The 19,458-nt window shown below is 32.3% G+C and overlaps 1 protein-coding gene across 3 annotated transcripts in view; it reads left to right on the top strand.

Moving 5' to 3' along the window:
• LOC121969833 (protein MICRORCHIDIA 6) overlaps positions 1-19,458 on the top strand; it is a 70,813-nt gene that overhangs the window by 25,140 nt on the left and 26,215 nt on the right. Inside the window, exons 2-3 of one of the 3 annotated variants that reach the window (XM_042520094.1) lie at positions 6,844-6,943; positions 7,129-7,476. In XM_042520094.1, coding sequence (XP_042376028.1) covers positions 7,137-7,476 — 340 coding nt within the window. In that variant the 5' untranslated portion in view covers positions 6,844-6,943; positions 7,129-7,136. Of the gene's footprint in view, positions 1-6,838; positions 6,951-7,128; positions 7,477-19,458 lie in introns of those variants that run through there. The other 2 variants (XM_042520092.1, XM_042520093.1) reach the window with 2 other exon arrangements.

The raw sequence follows: 19,458 nt of genomic DNA, 5'->3' as shown, positions 1-19,458 counted from the left end.
AGAAATATCATACGATTACATAGAACACCTTACTCCGTCTTCCATTCAACCATTTTCTAAAATACTTAAAACTTTTAATTATAGATAATTTGTTATCTACTAAACCTAAAATCTAACTTTCTAGTTGTCCTGCCAAGAGTCGAATGTAGCTTTAACTCTTCACGTGTCTCATCGAGCAAAATAGTGTCTAAACAACATGTACCATCATAGTGTGTCTTGGATGTGTCTATTGAGTTCATTTATAAATAGTGTAAAAAAGATATGAATTTATAGTGAATTCTTTATGTAACTTTACTTTCATAGTGAACATTTTGGTTGATTTGCTGAGTTTTCACTCTTGTCATTATATCCTCATACATATCCTTATTTATTTCAATATATTCTTTTCTAGAATTCTCCACGTAATTTTTATCGGGACTTTGTTATAAGCTTTTTCTAGGTTAATGAATACAATGTGTAAGTATTGCTTTTTTTTTCGATACTTTTCAATCAGAAGGAAGGGGAGCCTTAGTGTGTGCGAAAATAACCTTTTGCAACGTAGGTAAGACTGCATACAATAGACTGGTCTTACCCTTTCCGGGACTCTGCATTGGCGAGAGTTTAATGCATCGAGTTGCCTTTTAAGATGTATAACTTTTATAGTCCGACCTTTCAGATAAGAATCTAAATTGATATTTTATTACTTTGGTCACTTTTCTTAATTTTTTCCTTATCACTCTTTCATAAAGTTTCATAATATGACTCATTAACTTAATTTCCCTATAATTTACAAAAATTTATATATCTCTTTTATTTTTTTACAAGGAATAACGTTCTTACCATCCCTCTCCATTGATTATACATTTTCTTCATTTTCAATATTAAGTTGAATAATTTTGTACTCACTTTATACCTCTAGTGCAAATCGTTCGGTCTAATTGCTTTATTTTTCATTCCATTTTATATCTGTTATAAATATTGGGTTGAGTAACTATGATGCACGAATAACATATTTTTAAATTTTAATGACATTCTCACATAAAAATAATTTAAAAAAGATTGTGCATTGAGGCACTAGATGATGAGTGAGATGCTAAGATGATACCTTATTTACCTTCGATTCATGATCATTGTTATGACACATTTATTTGAACTAAAATGCCAATTCATCTATGAATCATGTAATGGGTAATTATGCCCCCAAGGGCTGGATCAGCTGGAAGGGTGTCTGACGCTTGCAACGGAGGTTCAGGGGTCGAGGGTCGCTAGTTGCACACGGGCGTAAAACCTCGGTCTGCTGCGCTTTAAATTCCACTCGACCGCCAACCACCCCTCCTGCCCAGCTTAACCGTGATTTTCCCCCTCTGGATATCTGTGGGGCCGGACCCAGGGGGCGGCTAAGGTGGCGGTTCCATCCTTTTTGCAATGTAATAGGTAATCATGGGGGAAATATATTGTACTCAATTATGTACAGTTAGTCCAAAATGATCATGGCTGAAATTCTTATTATGAGCCAAAATACTAATTTTGACAAGATAAAGTTTTAAAAAATTATGATTTTTAGCACTCTCTATTACTAGAACATAGAATTATTAAAATTACCTATTCATGGAGTAAATACATATAATTTAAATTAACGCATGCCATCAAACTAATAAAAAAACTTAATTTAACATAGATGTTCATGCAATACATGGTTTAAATATTTTAACCCTTTTGAATTTTGTGCCAAAATCCTTAAGTATAATGACTTTATATGAAAAGTATTTTTCCCAAATAAAATTGACTTAGATATATATGCCTACAAGATTCTATGAATTTTCAATTGTGTATAACTTTTAATGCATTTTAAATTTGGCGTGCTGAAAGTTTTTGCATTTAGTTGACTAAATCACAAATTCATTTGACTAGATGGGTAATTCAATCGACTAGAATAACAGAGCCAGTGAGATTCGAGCATTTTATGCCATTTTGATATTTCTATAGACAATGCTCTAGATTATGTAGATTAATTTTCATACATAACAATACCTAAAATTATGCTTATAACCAATGATTCTTTAGTTACAATTTCATTTTTGACAACATATAATAGTATATATTTATCATGTGTGTGTATATACCATGCTTACATTTAATATTTATATGATATTCTTATGCTTATTCTTAGACAATGAGAATCATGCTATGCTTGATTGAAATGTATAATTGAATGCTTACTTGTTTCTGACCTTTAATCACCATTATTACCTTATTATTATAGGGAGTTCATACTTGCATACATTTGTTTTTAAATGATAATGCCTAGTTGATTTGTGGTAAAGGGAGAGAAGTGTAAATGATTAAAATATTAAACCTCTCCTCTAATTAGATAATGTAGGGTAATTTGAATGGTATCTCGTACGAGGATAGAATGTTAAATAGAAGGACCACATAGAAGGGAGCTTAGGTATAAGGTTCCTTTAATTTTAATTTCTTAATTTACTTATTTGTACTGTTTCCTACCATAACAAGATTGCCGATAATAAATCTCATTGTTAAGTTCATTTCTGATACTTTATATATTTGTATTTAATATCCATATATGCAATCTAAATATGTTATACAATGTAAATAATTTATGTATGCTATATGCAAAAAAAATGAAAATACTATTACATTATTCATTGATGGGAGATATCATAACTTTATGATAAATAAATCAATTTTGGATAAAGAAATAAGAATTTTAGTTTAAAATATATATAATATGTCTATTTTCAAAGGGCAAAGAGTAATTGATCAAATTGGCATATGAAGATAGACTTGTGATATTGGAACTCATGCCTTATCGAACACAAAAAGGGATATTGTTAGTGATTGATGTCCCCAAGAGATCATTTGCGACCATGTGTTTTTGACAAAGGGTTTAAGTTATGCTTGACCTGTATTAGTACTGATGTGCTGGTTGCAAAGTTGCAAACATAGTCCCATATTAAAAACACATGGGAAATATCATGAGTTTATAAGAAAAAGATATCTCCATTGGCGTGAAACCTTTTTGGTAAAAGTCCAAGGGCAAAACCATGAAGGCTTAGACCTAAAGTGGGCAATATCATATTATTGTGGAGATATATGAAATCTTTTGGTCCTAACAGTTGGTATAAGAGTGAGATCGCTCTTCACTAGACTAACCGCCGAAAGAAGCACGAGCCAGAGCCATGATTCGAGATTGAATCATATGGGTGAAACCTTGAACGAAGTAGGGGAGGCCCTAAGTAGGTCAAGAGTGATCCCATGTTCGAGGGGAGACCCTGAGCAGGTCAAGAGTGACCCGATGCTCGAGGAGAGACCTTGAGCAGGTCAAGAGTGACCTGATGCTCGAGGGGGGACCCGTGGTCCTTTGTTTGAGGGGGGGGATTGTTGGGGTTGTAATGTTGCAAATATAGTCCCACATTGAAAACACATGGGAAAGATCATCGGTTTATAAGAAAAAAATATCTTCATTGGTATGAGCCTTTTTGGGTAAAAGCCCAAGAGCAAAACCATAAGGGCTTATGCCCTAAGTGAACAATATCATACTATTATAAAGATATGTGAAATCTTTTGGTCCTAACAATATGTGCATTAAATGCAGACTTAGAATAATGCCTTATGAGGTGAACCTAGTAAAAGAGGATCAATGATTTGATTTAACTTGGGTTGATGCTTTTAACCTACAAACAATAGACACCAAGGCGTAGTTTGTGATTTAGGTTGATCTTGGAACTTTGCATATGCTTACGTGATGTATACGTAGTAAAGGTGGGATCAATTATTTGATTTATCCAACTGGAAAAATGTTGATTCAATTTACTGAAGACAGTGAAGTCCACTAAATGCTAGGGTTTGATGGTATAATATTTATGTTTGAACAACCCTTTGCTAAAGGTTCAATCTAGTTGACTTGAGGCTAAGAAGCCTCGAATCGATCGGAACATAATTTCTAGCAGACTGGTAATAATAAGGTTTAAAATTTCGACCAGTGTTGATGTTTCAGTCCAGACCGGAACGATACGGTTTCAGTATCGTATTGTGCTGTGTCGATACGGTTTCGATATTTTTTTTATTTATATATAGTAATTATTAAATAAATATATTTATTGTGTATAATTTAAAAATAAGTTATATATTGATTTTAAATGTTAGAAAAAATAATTAAATATAATTTTCTTTAAAAAATTATTGATCTATCAATAACTCGAATTAAAATTGATATATTATAATATCATAATATGTTATTTTACTAAAATGAGTGACGTGAATCAAATAAAAGCAATGGTTCTTGTAATATTTTACTCATATAATCTTTAGGGTGCGTTTGATTCAAGTTATCATGTATAACCTTGGTTATGTGATTACCAAGTAATCACATAACCAAGGTTATGGCGAATAAAACATAACCAAATGTTGTTTGGTTAAACTTAGGTAATGCAACAAAAACTTGTTTGTTTGAAGGTTTTAATAAATACCCTACTTTAATATTTTATCGTATTACCCTCAGTTACAAAACCAACTATACATAATAATAATAATAATATTATTATTTATTTTTTATGTTTTTTTACTTTTCTTTTTCCTATATATTTTTTTTTTTACTTTTTTTATGTGTTTTTTTATTTTTTTAATGTTTTTTAATGTTTTTATATTATTTATATGTTTATTTTTTATTTTTTTACATTTTTTAATTTTAATTTTTATTTATTTATTTTATTTTTAAAATTTTTTATTTTTAAATTTTTTAAATTTTTTTAAATTTTTTATTTTTTAATTTTTTTTATTTTTAAAATTTAAAATTTTTTAAATTTTAAAATTTTTACAATTTTTACCATTTTAATTTTTTTTTTAAATTTTTTATTTTTAAAATTTATATTTTTAATTTTTTTAAAATTGTTTATTTTTTAAAAAAAATAAATTTTTAAATTTTTAATTTTTTTAAACATTTTTTAAAACATTTTTTACATTTTTTAATATTTTTTTACTTTTTTTCTCTTTTTTTTCATGTTTTTTCTTATCGGAGGGTATTTTTGGTAAAAAAAATTCGTTAACCCCGGAATCAAGAAAAACTTTAGTTTTATGAGGTTTTCCGATTCCTGGCTGCATGACCCTTTTGCTGACGTGTCGGGCATGGAACATTACTCGGGAATCATCGAATACCTAAACCAAACAAGGTTTTTGTTGATAACCTTGGATGGATAACCAAAGTTATCAAGAATAACTCCGAACCAAACGTACCCTTATAGTTTTCCAATATCTAGATTAAATAATCATAATTATATAAATTAATACAAAATACTATTTTATATATAATAATCATATAAATTAACTATTTATTTATTTAATAATTTAAGTAATATATATATTTAAAATAGTTAAAAAATTATAATATCAATTAAACATTAAAACAGTAAAAAAACAAAATAATTAAAAAATATATATAAGAATGTAAATTTGATTTATTAGTATTTTTATATTTTTTTTAAATTTTTTTTAGATTTTTAAATAAAATTTAAAATACTAAAAATAATTTCAGAATATTATTTAATAAAATTTATTATTATTTTAAAATTTTAAATATATATATTTTTTTATATTTTATTGGGATAATTTAATTAGGATTTATGAAAATTTCTTTAAAATATAACAATTAAGTAGGAATTGTTTGATTTATTTAAATTGTAATATTAATTTTATATAGTAATCCCACGCCTGCGACTCACGCCCCACGGACGCCTCCGGCGCCTTCCGGAGGTGTTCGGTGACACCTTCGGCAGCATCGGAGGCGTTTGGCGACGCTTTCGGAAGCGTTGGAAATGTCTTGGGATGCTTTTGGCGCTGCCAGAAATGTCGCATGGTGACGCCTACGGTGCTCGTGACGCTTCACGATGCTTTCGGTTGCATCGGAAGCGTATGGCGACATTGCCCATGCTGTCGTGCGACGACAAGCGTGCGCGATTCCTTCTGGCGCACTCGATTCCTCCCAGAGCGTGACGCATGCGATGACGCGATGAAATCGTCGCTAGTCTGGTGCCGGTTTTGGTGCACGGGTGGAACGGTAAGTTTTGCCTGTTCCATCCGGTACAGAACAAAATTTTGAATTGTGAAAATATAATTATTAACTGTTTATCAATTACTCTTGCCATAGTACTCATCTGGAAGTTTATTTCACTTGCTTGTAGGTAGACAAAATGTGTTTTTGGACCAACAATTATATACGAACTTAGGGCGTTTTGAGCTACTAACTTTTTTAGTTTTAGACATGAAAGGATAATTATAAATTATAATATCTACACGATGAGGTATATTTATGACACATTTTGTAGAGAGATCCTGCAAGGTGATTCACACTTTCTTGTTGTTTTTTGCTTTTTTGTTAATTTTTTAAAACTGTTTTGCAGGGCTTGGGCTTGAGTTTCATGTGGGTTAGGATAGTGGATTGTACAATCCATTAGTCTGAAGGCAGCTTATTTAATCATAGTCAATCGTGCAATCAAAGGCAGAGATAGTGCTAGAATATTTTCTGAATGGGTGCATGATGCTTTTATAAATCTTAAATATATAAAAAGATAAAATGCATGTTTTTTTTGTCATATCTTCCACAAAAAGTTATTCACATATTTTAGAATAATCAATATTTGTACGATTTCTGGTGTGAAATACATGAGTACAACATATTCAAAATCCTTGTTTATATTTTTTCGAATGATCTATATATAAACCATCCATCTAAAATTTAACTAGGGTCAGGCGGTCAGCTGCCTGACTTGTTTGATGTAGCTCCATTTCTGGCTACTGAGTTGCACTGTGCAAAAATTTTAAGCTAAATGCTTCGGTGCTCCTCTGCAGGTGGTTGCCAAGGTCCATTTCCCTTCTGATGACTTGCTTCTAGCTGACTATTATCGTGGGCTGGAGGTCCAGAGGCTTCTTTCCACTTCTCTCTTGCACAGCAAGTGGTCTGATTTTCCTTTATTCAGTGATCTGCTTTTATCTTGTTGTTTCCTGTGAATCAAAGAATTCAGGGTTTCTTTGTTTGCCCTACATAATCTGCAAGTTTTTTTTTTCTGTTAATGTCAGTCTCTGGAGGATATATTTTGTTGGTGTATGCTCATTTGATGTCTGTTGCAACTGCAGTCCTCAGGATGAACTATACAAACTTCATTGACTTGTCCTGTGATGAAGAATCTGAGCAAACATATTTTGAAGATGTTAAACCTATTTTTCCTTTACAAATTAGTTCTGGTAAAAGTGGATGTTCCACAGTAAATGATCAGTCACTTCATAGAGGTGTCTCTTTAAAGCAAGAACTTGAGGAAAGCAGAAGTTCTACTAGTGGTTCCAGCATAATAGATCAAGGGGGTCCTTCAGCTAATATGATTTCTCTGAACTTTGCCTCACCATCTTCTCCTGTTCCTCTATGTCGACAATTCTGGAAATCTGGAGACTATGAAGTTGGACAAGCTATTTCTTCCACATCTGAAAGTAATCTTTTACCTATTATGGTTTGTGATTTAAAAATTGCTCTCCAAGGATTCTTGTGATGTTCTAATAATTGGTTTCTGGCTGGTAATTGTTAACAGTGATCTTCTTGCTATTTCTTTTGAGTAACTTGCTTTTACATGTAGTTGAGATGTAGGTTTATACACACACTAATATAATTTTCAAGTTCACAATCTGTGGTACACTATCAATGCAACTAAACTCATTTACTTTCAGAACACCCTCAAGCTGGAGTTCCATATCTGCCATGCTAAGTTTGTCACTCTTAAGACATAGTCAAGCTTCATGGAGTGGCTTAGACAAAATGTGGACTTCTTTTTAGTATGTTGATAGAAAGTAATGCCTATTAATCATTCTGATGAAATAAAAGATACTTGTAACAATAATAAGCCATGTGGAGCATGACATGATTTTCATATGATTGTAGTTTTAGGTTAAGGGTTAGCTTTAAGTCATATCTCTTTGATATTTGCATTAGATGAACTATCTAATTGTATTTTAGATAGATACATCCTTAAGCTAGAGCTTTATATCTACCATGCTAAGTTTGTCACTCAAAAATATAAATTAAGCTTCATAGAGGGGCTTGGCAAAACTATAGATTGTCGTAAGTAAATTACTTGAAAGGAATATTTAGTAATTATATCAATGGGATAAAGCTATGTGATAATCTTATTTATTAGTGTTAGAGTTGCATTGGGGTCTAAGTAACATATGAATTTTCTCCAGTTATACATTAACATTAAGGATAGGCTCCAAGTCATTTTCCTTTCACATTAAAGTTAGATGAACTATCCAATCATGTTCAAGATAAAGCTCTTACTAGTAATTTTAAGGCATTATTTTGTTAATTGATGAGAGTGTAATTAGCTTAGTTTGAAATTTAAATTTTGTAGAGAAAACTTTAGCATTAAAAGGTTTTAAGATATTAGGAAAAGCCTAGTTGAGATTAAGTCTTAATAGAAAATTATGATACAATGTATCACATGTTTTTGTTCTGCTGGAAGATATGGTGATCTGTTAAATCGGTGCTAGGTGACATACATTTATCTTTTATCTTGTATTTGTGTTTGATCTTATTCTACTCTGTCTAGTCTATATCCAATTGATGTAAAATAATGAACAAACAATTCTCACCCATTGAGAAGTTAGTAATCTCACCTAGAGAAAAGAAATTAAAAATTGTATTTGTGGGAAAACATGATTTTGTAACCATATATAGGTTGAAAATATTTCAAAAATTATGGGATAGGATAGCATAACTAATTTTCATAAAAATTTATTTAGTTTTTTAATGTCCATGTAGAAAAGTTTGTCAAGAATTTTATTAGAAATGCTATTATTTTATAAAGAATAAGTCGTATTATTTTATGAAGTATAAGTTGTGTTATTAATATGTCAAAAGGGTTTAGCATCCCATGTATCAAATAAATTTTAAGTTAATACAATTTTCAATTGTAAAAATGGTATCAAAGTTGAAATTTGGTAATTCAATCTTAGTACTAACTCATCCACGAATCATTCACACTTTGATATATGGTTTGGTTCCTTCTCTCCTTATTCTTTCCTTACAAATAAGTTACTCTTTCCTTTTTCATTCTTTCATACTCTATATTTATTCCTAATTTGGGCCCTCTCTTTATTTTCATGCCCTTTTAATCTTATTTTCCTTTACCCTAGTCTTTCTGTCTTTCTACTCTAGTTTTGCTAAAATGATTCTATTATCATTCCCTTGGCTTATTTGTGCTCTTACTCTTTTTGTTATCACCTCTTAACTCTAAAATTATATATATATATATAAATAGATATATATATCCTTTTTGATTTGCATGTAAAAATTTAAAAAATACAAAAAAGGGTCTCAAATTTAATCTCTATTTTCAACCGGAGAAATGCTCCTAGCTATATAAACCTCTTCCTTACCAATAAAAACTTTATCTTTTCTACCCATCAAACTTATTAATCACAACTATTTTCTTTAGGAAACACAGATTCTCTCATTGCTTCATATCCATGATGACTTTTAATTTTTTTTATTCTCTTTATATTTATTATCTTCTTTTTCTCCGTTTTCGAGTTTCCTATTACTAGTGTTTATCTTTATATTCTTTCTTTCCACCATTTTCATCTTTTAAAATTTCTTTTCTTTTATTCTTGGTTTGCGCAATGGTAAAGTTCACGGGTTCGAATCCTGGAAACAGCCTTTTGCAAAAAACAGGATAAGGTTGCGTACAATGGATCCTTCCCGGGGACCCCGCATGGCGGGAGCTTCGTGCACCGGGCTGTCTTTTTTTTTTTATTATTGCTTTGTCCTTTTTCCTCTTCTAATCTTTTTTTTTTTTTCATTTCCTTGTGTTGCTTTCAATCAAAACTCTAATCCAACAAATCTCATAATTCACATTCTTTTCTCTTCCCCTTCTCTTTTTATCATCATGAATTGTTTCCTCCATCACATCCTCTACACCGATTACCATCTTCGCCTTTCATTGCTTTGTTCTACCACCATCATTAACTTTCTAATCCAAGATTTTTACCTTTTGCTCAACCCTCAATATCTCTTTTTCCAATCTTCATACTTGGATTTCTTTCACCTAGATTTTCCCCTTTTGTTTGTCCTTCATTGCTGTATTTCTTTTATCAGCTTTCATAGATGGATTTTTCTCTTTTACTCTGCTTTCATTGCCAATTTTTTCTAAGAATTCCTTTAGCAGTCATCATAGTTCAAGTCCTCTTTTGCTTGTCCTTCATTGTTAATTTTTCTTTTTATTTTTTTTCTCTTTTGCTTGACCTTCATTGCTGATTTTTTGTTTTACCAGCCTTTATAACTGGATTCCTTTTACCTCCTTCATAGATGGATTTTTTCCCTTTTGTTCGGCCTTCATTGTCGATTTTTTTTTTCTTTGATCACCCTTCATAGTTGAATTTCTTTTACTAGACTTCAGAGTTCATAGCCTCATAATTGTATTTTTCCTTTTTGCTTGACTTTCATTTCTGATTTTATTTTATTTTTAATATTTTACCAGCTTTTATAGCTGGACTAGCTTGATTAACTGGATTTTCTATTTTGCTCAGCCTTCATTGTCGATTTTTGTCTTTTACCACTCTTCATAGCTGGATTTTTCCCTTTTGCTCGACTTTTATAGCTTGATTTCATTTGCTTTTTTAATGGATTTTTTTTTGTTGCTTGATCTTTATTGCTATTTTTTTTTTATTTTCTTTTACCAACCTTCATAGCTAATTTTTCTTCGTTACTGGGCCTTCATTGTTGATGTTTCCCTGTTACCTCCTTTTATAGCTAGAATTTTTTGAACCTTCACAATTCGGCAGTTGCGCTTAATAACATACTCAATAATTTTAATTCAATATATGATTGTTCTAACTTGTCTACATCGTTACTTTTTAAATTTATTTGAACTTTATTTTTTTTATATATTTTAAAACTAGGTAAAAGTGTTTAGTCTGTTTGAATAGAGTTTTTATTGGGAGAATTAGAGTTTTGATCAATAGAATTAGAGTTTTGATTCAGATAATTGGAATTTTTATTTAAATAAATTGAGTCTTTATTTATGAACAAAAACTCTTGTATTAAAGTTTTGAATTAAATTGTTGAAAATTGTATTAACTAAAACTTGTCAAATACATGGAATCCTAAATTGATAATACGACTTATTTTTCATAAGATAATAGATTTTTCTAATAAAAACCCAAAACAAGAGTTCTCTTGAAGGACTTATTAAAAAAGTTAAAAGACATTAAAAAAGCTACACAAGACTTTTGTGAAAACTAATTACACTATCATATCCTAGAATTTATGGAATATTTTAGTCTATATATGGTTACAAAATTATCCTATAATCTAGTGAGCTACTTAATCCTTTAGTAAAATAAGAGGTACAAATTAACCCACTCTCTAGTCTCCTTGATGAAGTGTCTTCAATGTGTTTTATTTGATCATATTGACTCGATTGTGATTATGCTAATCGGAGACTTATTATCACAATAAAGTCTCATTGGGTCATCCCACTTGAGCTTCAAGTCTTATGATTTTTTACTAAAGTAGTTCAGACACAAGTCATTACTTGGAATTCTACCTCTGCATTTGACAATGCTTCCACATGCTCTTTCTTGCTCCATGTCTTTTAAATAGAATACCGTGTTCCTTTGAGGTATTGTATTACTCGGTGAGCAGCCATTGATACATTTCCTTTCTATTATGACATTTTTCTCTACCATTCTAAGTCTAAGATTTGGACCTATTAGAGTACTTGCTGCCTTGCATGTTGTCTTGTCTAGGAGATCTATAACTTATTTTTGTTCAGAGATAAAGATGTCTTGCTTAGAGTGACTAACATCATTTCTTGTCACAATTATATCAACATATACTAAGAGCATTGCGACTCCACCTAAAGAAGAGTGTTCAATAAATAACGTGTAATCCCTTTTGCTTTGTCTATACCCCATGACAATCATCTCTCTCACAAATCATGCTCATGGTGATTGCTTAAGTTTATCTAAGGTTTTCATACAGTCTGAGCTTCCAATTTTTTTTTCATATCTTGATGGGTGAAATTTTTAGGATGGAGAGGGGATGGAGATGTTTTACATAGGATAGAAATTGGATTGTTGAAATGAAGGACAGCATTAGGTGTTTTCTTTTTGTGATCGTAAAATACCGCTAAAGTTTAAAGAGAAGTCTTACATTACAAAACGGTAGATAGACTTTCTATGTTATATGAAGTTGAATGTTAGAATATGGATTGAACACAAGATGAAAGTCATAGAGATAAAGATGTTAAAGTGGATGTGAAAGTTGGGGTTGCGTCTACTAGGGGAAAACTCTAAGAGACACGTATGAATATTTACTTAGGCATCGGTAAATGCCTTGTCTAGTCTCACATTTTCAATGACATTAAGATACTGACTGACAATGAAAGTAATGACAAGTCGAGAAAGAAATACCCTTATCCTCTGGTATGAAATTCTCTCTCTGAAGATAACGTGTATTAAAGTAAGACATTTGTTCATTGAAAGTAATGTCCTCCAAGACATAACTTATTTAATGAAGGATGATAACACTAGTTCCATTTTTGAGTTGAGGAATAACTTAAATATCCAAGTGACAATATTACATAGTGTGCATGATTGGAACGTTAAGAGTGTTTCAATTGGACTCTTGAACCCTAAGATTTTGAAAGGCAAACAATTTATAAGATGAATGAATAAGTACATCAATGAATGAGTACTTGAAAGCTTGTCAAGGTTATCAATAAGAGATCTCAACCTCTTGATTAGCTATAAAAGCTGGTAACAGGTAACCTTACCCTGGTTATCAATAAGATGAGCTCAATTGGGTTAGCTAGGTATTCCTTAGAGATGCATTTACTATCTTCTAGATTTGCTTTCTTTTAATGACATTTTTAGAAGGTGCATTTGATTTGTTCTTTGAGTTTGGTTGACCTCTAACAATAAGGGCGGAAGAAGGTCTTTCTTTTGTTTTGATCTCGGATATTGTATTGCCATAATTCATCCATTGGCTTCCTATGATGTCAAAGTATTTGGTGCTATTGGATTTTTAAGGCTTTCTTCAATCCTCTCACTTGCAATTTTAGGTTTCCATTTTCAACCTTAAGCTTCAACACGAGATTACTGATTCCTTTTCACATGGAGGTGAACTAACTCAGGCCTTAAGTATTTTTAACTTTCTTTGTATTGGCCTTGCTCTTATCCTTAGTCTTGTTCACTGAATGGTTAGACTATCAATAGTATGCAGTTTATCTACAAGAGAAGTGAACAAGCACATTATTGTTTTTGCATGATGCTCCCTCTTTGCTAATGCTAGACTCATTGTTTATTGGCATCATTTGATCATCAATTTCCAACAAGCTTCATGACCTCCCTATGCATGAAGCTAATACTAGACTTTGGGTCCACTGCTAATTGTGAGACTAATATCGAAATTGTCACTTGAATAAATATTAAACCTTGGAAGGATTGATGTCTGTCTGGTCCGGAGTTGGGGTGTCTGGCCAGATTGAGAACATGCCAATGTGGATGTGTTGCCACAAGTAGGATGTTGAAACAAGTTGATTGGGCTGTGACCTAATCTTCCCTCTTCTTCTTTTCCAATACTCCTTCTCTTCTTCTTGCCTCCTCTCTCTTCTTCTTATTGTGTCCTCCTTCCTCTTGCTCTTCTTCCTGAACCTCTTCCTTCCACTTCCCTCTTTTCCCCATGCTGGTTAGAATGCCCTTGTCCTTGTAGCTGTGTGGAAAAGATAACTTCAATGTCCCTCCTATATTGCTGTTGCCTTTAGTGGTGGAGCCGCTTACTTTCTCCATCATGGAGCAGCAGACATAAGGTACTTGTGATCTGGCTGGAGAAGTTACTGAACTGAATCTTCTTGTATCAACATCATCTGTTTTGGGCAGCATAGGCTAGACATCAGACCATGGCATCAAAAGTTGAAGCTATTTTGAGCCTTTTTTTGTATCTTTGTAATGAGACTTACCTTTTTGTTACATTCTCAGCAATTTGACATGGTGGATAACGGTTTAAATTTTATTCTGTTTCCCATTATCATATGATGCTGGTTGGTTTACAAAAGCAAGCTTGCATTATCTGTGATTAGTTTTTCTACTTGAGCAGATGGTAGAAATCGCCTGCGCATCCATCCAAAATTCCTCCATTCAAATGCAACTTCACACAAATGGGCTTTTGGTGGTATGTGTTCCATTTAAATATAAGCTTGCTTTTTTTTTTTTGGTTTTATTAGTCTAAGAGACCATTGACTCTACTATCTTTTTAATTAATTTGTTGCAGCTATTGCAGAATTACTTGACAATGCAGTTGATGAGGTATGTTCTTATTGAAACCTATCTACTTACTATCTGCGGATACTCAATATTTACTAGCTTATTTTTTTTCCTCCTTTTTTCTGAGATTTTGAAAGAAGCTATCTTTTAAACTTTACAATGTTGATCATGCAATTCAGTTTTACCAGCATGAACTATTGATTTGATATTGTCAACCTATAGGCACAAAATGGAGCAACATTAGTTACCGTAGAAAAATTCATAAATTCACGTGATGGAAGTCATGCTTTACTTATTCAAGGTAATTGAACATGTTGCGTCAGTTGTGCTTACATGCTTATGAACTTTTGCTTCAAGTTGGTAACGATAATGACAAATTGTGTATGATGAGCTAGATGACGGAGGAGGAATGGATCCAGAATCTCTGCGTCGGTGTATCAGCTTTGGTTTTTCAGATAAACAATCAGGACTCTCGATTGGCCAATGTACATGCATTTTGTAGTTGTGCTTCTGGTTTGCTTATTTCTTTTATGACTGATAATGATACATAAATTTAACTCAAGATGGAAATGGTTTCAAGACAAGTACCATGCGGCTTGGGGCAGATGTAATTATATTTAGCCGTTCCAAGAAAGAAAGGTGAAAATTTCTACTTAACATCTTACTCATCCTCTTTTAAAGAATTGTTAATTGTTTCTAGTTTTTGGATATTGAAGTTTGTTTCAGAGATTCATGACATGTAATTGTTGTATAGATGCAGAAAAGCTTGGTTTTTTAGATTTTAGTTACATTATTCTTTCTAGTATGTGTATATTCTTGAATTTTTATTTTCTCTCTCCATTCAAATAAAGGTTTCATAAATTCTACAATTTTTGTGTTCGCACATTTGGCTGCAGATGCAATTGCATATGTAGAGCTTCACTGCATGAACAATGCTTGCATTTAACTTATGTAAGAACACAGTCTTATGTTCACTTAGTTCACTCATAGAAACTAATTTATTATTTTGTTTTTTTATTGTCTTTAAGAATAAACTAGCCGAGAACATGACACATAGGTTTATTTAATTTGATTTAAATATGGAGAATTAACCAAATGAGAAGCTAGGATTTTCTGTAATTGAAAGGGCTTGGATGGAAATCTTCTCTCTCTACTCAAGATTGGTGTTCTGGTTTTAGACAGAGTGAAATTATACTAGGATCAAACTTGGTATGAGATTTAGTTTTAGAAGTTACAATATCTGATATCTCAAAGATTAGTATTCATTGTACCTCAATGTAGAACAATGTCTCAATACTTGGTTAGTATATAAAAACTGAGCTAGGATCAATACAAGGTTTTTACCAGAGTATTTGTCCTTTTAAGTTCTTAACAATATTTAATTTTTATTTTTTATAAAAACAGCTAAGCTTAAATAATTGCATATTCACTGTTAGATGATCTGGTTGGTCCTTTCATGTTTCCTACCTTGATTGCTATTAAAATATGTATGATATTGCACATCAAATTAAAATTGAGCAAATGGGGAAAAAATATAATGGTCAACTGTGGCATTTGGGTTGATTTTTGAATATCTATAAAATTGGACCTAATTATAACTAACATAAGTAGAGGGACTATCTCAGTATGATATATTTGTTTGCCTGCAAACTTCTATATGGTACTAGAGTCATCATGCTAACATCAATCTTCCAACACCTTAAGTGTTGATTTCCTAGCATGTCACAAGCCACATCAATTTTTTAGCTGCTTGCAACTAGTGTATCCCTCATGCCCAACACTCCTAGTGTAATTGTTTGGAGTTGATCTCATTCACTTGCGACCTCCATCTATGTGGGTGGGAGATCTCTAATCTCCAAGTCTGTGCTGTTTGCGACCTGCATATTTGCATGCATGTGAGATCTTCATATAAGTTTGCATGCAGCTCACAGCATGTGCATCCAGGAGCTGCTTGCATATATTGCACTGTCACTTGCATGTGGTTGCTAACTTGCATCGTGCAATTTCTGCATACCTTCTTTGCTGAATCTTCTTTAGAGTTAGAGTTGCATTCTTAGTAACTAATGATGCACCACAATAATTCCTTATCCTTCTTTGAGATCCAGCAGCTCTGTGCCCTTGCTGCAATCAACTTGGTGAGCAGTTGACCTAGTCTGGACATTGGTGTAGCAAGCCACTAAACTCTTGCTGGTGAATTAGGCAAACTGTTATCCTGTTTTGGAAGAAACTTTCTTGGTTGCCCCCTGCATTCCTTTTGTTCCTCCATTTGGCAGCAACTTCAGCAAGGAAAAACAGCCTGTTTAAGCCCTTGGTTTTAAGTTGTGTGGCATTTTTGTAAGAAGAAACAATTTTGAATATGAATACTCATTGTTCCTGTTTTGGTTAACAAGGGAGCAAACAGCTTCTTGTTCTTTCGGTGTTAAACTCTCTTTCGGGTGAACCTTTTGGATCTTGCCTCCATTCAAATGTCATATTCATCTACTACTTTACCGTTGCCACTTGGATGGTCTTGTGACAATGGAGGTTGCTAAATAAAGCACAGTGAAGTCCATATTAGTGGACAATGCCTGTCTAAATACACCCAATTTAGGAATTTTGGTATCCCAGTGATGTCTACTATTCCCTTCTCGTGACAATGGAGGTTGCTAACAGAAGCACAGAAATCTGTATCTGTGGACAATGCCAGTCTACATACACCCAATGTGGGAAATTTAGGCATGCCAGTGATGTCTACTATTTCCTTCATTGCCATTCGTCATTCTATCCTCTATATACTGTTGGTTAGTCTTAGGAAAACGTACCGGTTCCACTGTACAAAATTTTTTTATACAAGTGTCGAACCTTTCCTTAAATAACCTATTGTGTTCTTTAGAAGTTAAATTAGGAATCGCAGACGGAACTTAACATCATTGATTCCAAATTTAACTTATCTATTCTTAATGGTTTCGATTTGAATCGCAAGCGGAACTTAACACTATTGATTCAAATCTACCTAAGTTATTAATTCCATAAATATTAATTCCAAAATTTCCGCATGACCTTCTTGGATATCAAATAAGGAAAGAATATCGAATCACAAATTCGAAAAAGAAGAAAACACAAACTCAAAAAAAATTATTTCGAAAACTCTAGAATCATATGCCTCTTGTGTTTGGTATTTCCAAAATAACTTATACAAAGAAAACTAGTATGATGCGGAAAATAATTACTAGTTATATCTTTTTTTGTAAGCAAAAATAACCTCTTGATCTTCTATCGTATTCCTCTTCTAATCTCGGACCTTGTGTGGGCAACGATCTTTCGAGACGAGAACCACCAAGCTCCTTCTTCTCCAAGCTAGATCCGGCCACCAAGAATTCTCCATGAGAAGTAGAGGTCCGACCACCACCATCAAGCTCCAAGGAATGCTAGAAACAAAGCCTCCTTTCTCTCCTTCTTCTCCTAGCTAGAACCGGCCACCATGGAAAACTCTTGTGTTGATGCCGCCGGCCACAAAGGAGGAAGAGAAAAGAAGAAGAAGAGAAGACCCTAGGGCCGGCCATGAAGGCACCTCTACCCCTCTTTTATAATCCTTGGTCTTGGCAAATAAGGAAATTTTAATAAAACTTCTTTAATTCTTTTGCCATGAAAAGGAAAATTTATTTAATTAAAAATAATTTTCTCTTCACAATTTAAGGAAAGTTTTAATTAAAACAAAATTAAAACTTCCTAATTTGTTTCGAAATTTATAAAAAATCCTCCAATAATTTTAATCCGTCATGATTGGTTAGTAAAAGAAATTTTATAAATTAAAATCTTTCTTTTAAACATGTGGATAATTTAAAGTTATCTCTAAAAATTAAAATCTCTTTTGATCTAAATAAGGAAAGATATCAAATCTTTTCTTAATCTTTATAAAAGAGAATATTTAATTTTAAAACTCTCTTTAAATTATGATCATGGTTAAAAGGAAAATTTTCTCAAAATTATAATCTACATAAGGAAAGATTTGAATCTTTTCTTAATCTTTTAAAGAACACCATAGGATGGGTAAGAAGGTGGGTATGTGGTGGGATAAATCTCTATATACAAACACCAATCCCAAATTACATTTGGGCTCTTTATTATGAGTGTGTTAGTCTCGTGTTTAAGATGTCGAATGTCCACTAATTAAGTGAGTTACTAACAACTCATTTAATTAATATCTTAGTCCAAGAGTAGTACACTAAGTCCACCTGCGGGGTTTAACATGACAATCCTTATGCGTTTAACATGACAATCCTTATGAGCTCCTCTTGGGGACATTATCAACCTAGATCTTAGGACAGTTTCCTTCTATAATTAACAACACACACTATAAGGGGCTTTATGATTTATCGAACTAAATCTCACCCATTGATTAATTAAAGAAATAAATATCAAATATATGTGCTTGTTATTATATTAGGATTAAGAGCACACACTTCTCAATACACTCTGAGTGTACTAGTGTAATTATATAGTTAAGATAAACTAATACCTAATTACACTACGGCCTTCCAATGATTTGTTCCTTTCCATCTTGGTCGTGAGCTACTGTTTATAATTTATAAGGTACTGATAACATGATCATCTGTGTGTGACACCACATACCATGTTGTCTACAATATAAATTAATTGAACATCTACATTTGGTATATATAAATGTAGACACTTGACCAATGTGATTCTTATAAATGTATATACAAAAGCTAGGCTTTTAGTATACACTCCAACATATACTACCTGCAATTAACCACAACTGATGTTCCATCTTCTCCCATCTATGCTGGCTCTAGACCTACTATTACAATTCTCACTGAATATACTCACCTTCTTAGGCTCTAAGCTGTACCTCTTCTCATCTAAACATTGTCTTTTTCTCTAGGCTGCAACTCTATTTTTATTTAGGATTTGTGGATAGGGATGTTGATTGGCGTTGGACATAAGTTTCAAGGTCCATGTCAATTATTTACAGAATTTCTATTTGCTATTGTGGTTGAACCCTCTATTCATCTTCAGATTCATAATTACCGTAGTCATTCTAACCTTTTTAATTTTCACTAGATGATGCATACTTTGTCTCATATTAAGAATCTTGAGTTTGAGTCATCTCAGAAAATATGTTGGATTTATATTTTCCAACATTGCCTATGA

Source organism: Zingiber officinale, chromosome 4A (assembly GCF_018446385.1).
Source record: "Zingiber officinale cultivar Zhangliang chromosome 4A, Zo_v1.1, whole genome shotgun sequence".
In the NCBI taxonomy this organism is placed as follows: Eukaryota; Viridiplantae; Streptophyta; class Magnoliopsida; order Zingiberales; family Zingiberaceae; genus Zingiber; species Zingiber officinale.
Note: the sequence above shows the minus strand (reverse complement) of the source record. Positions and strands in the feature narration are given on the sequence as shown.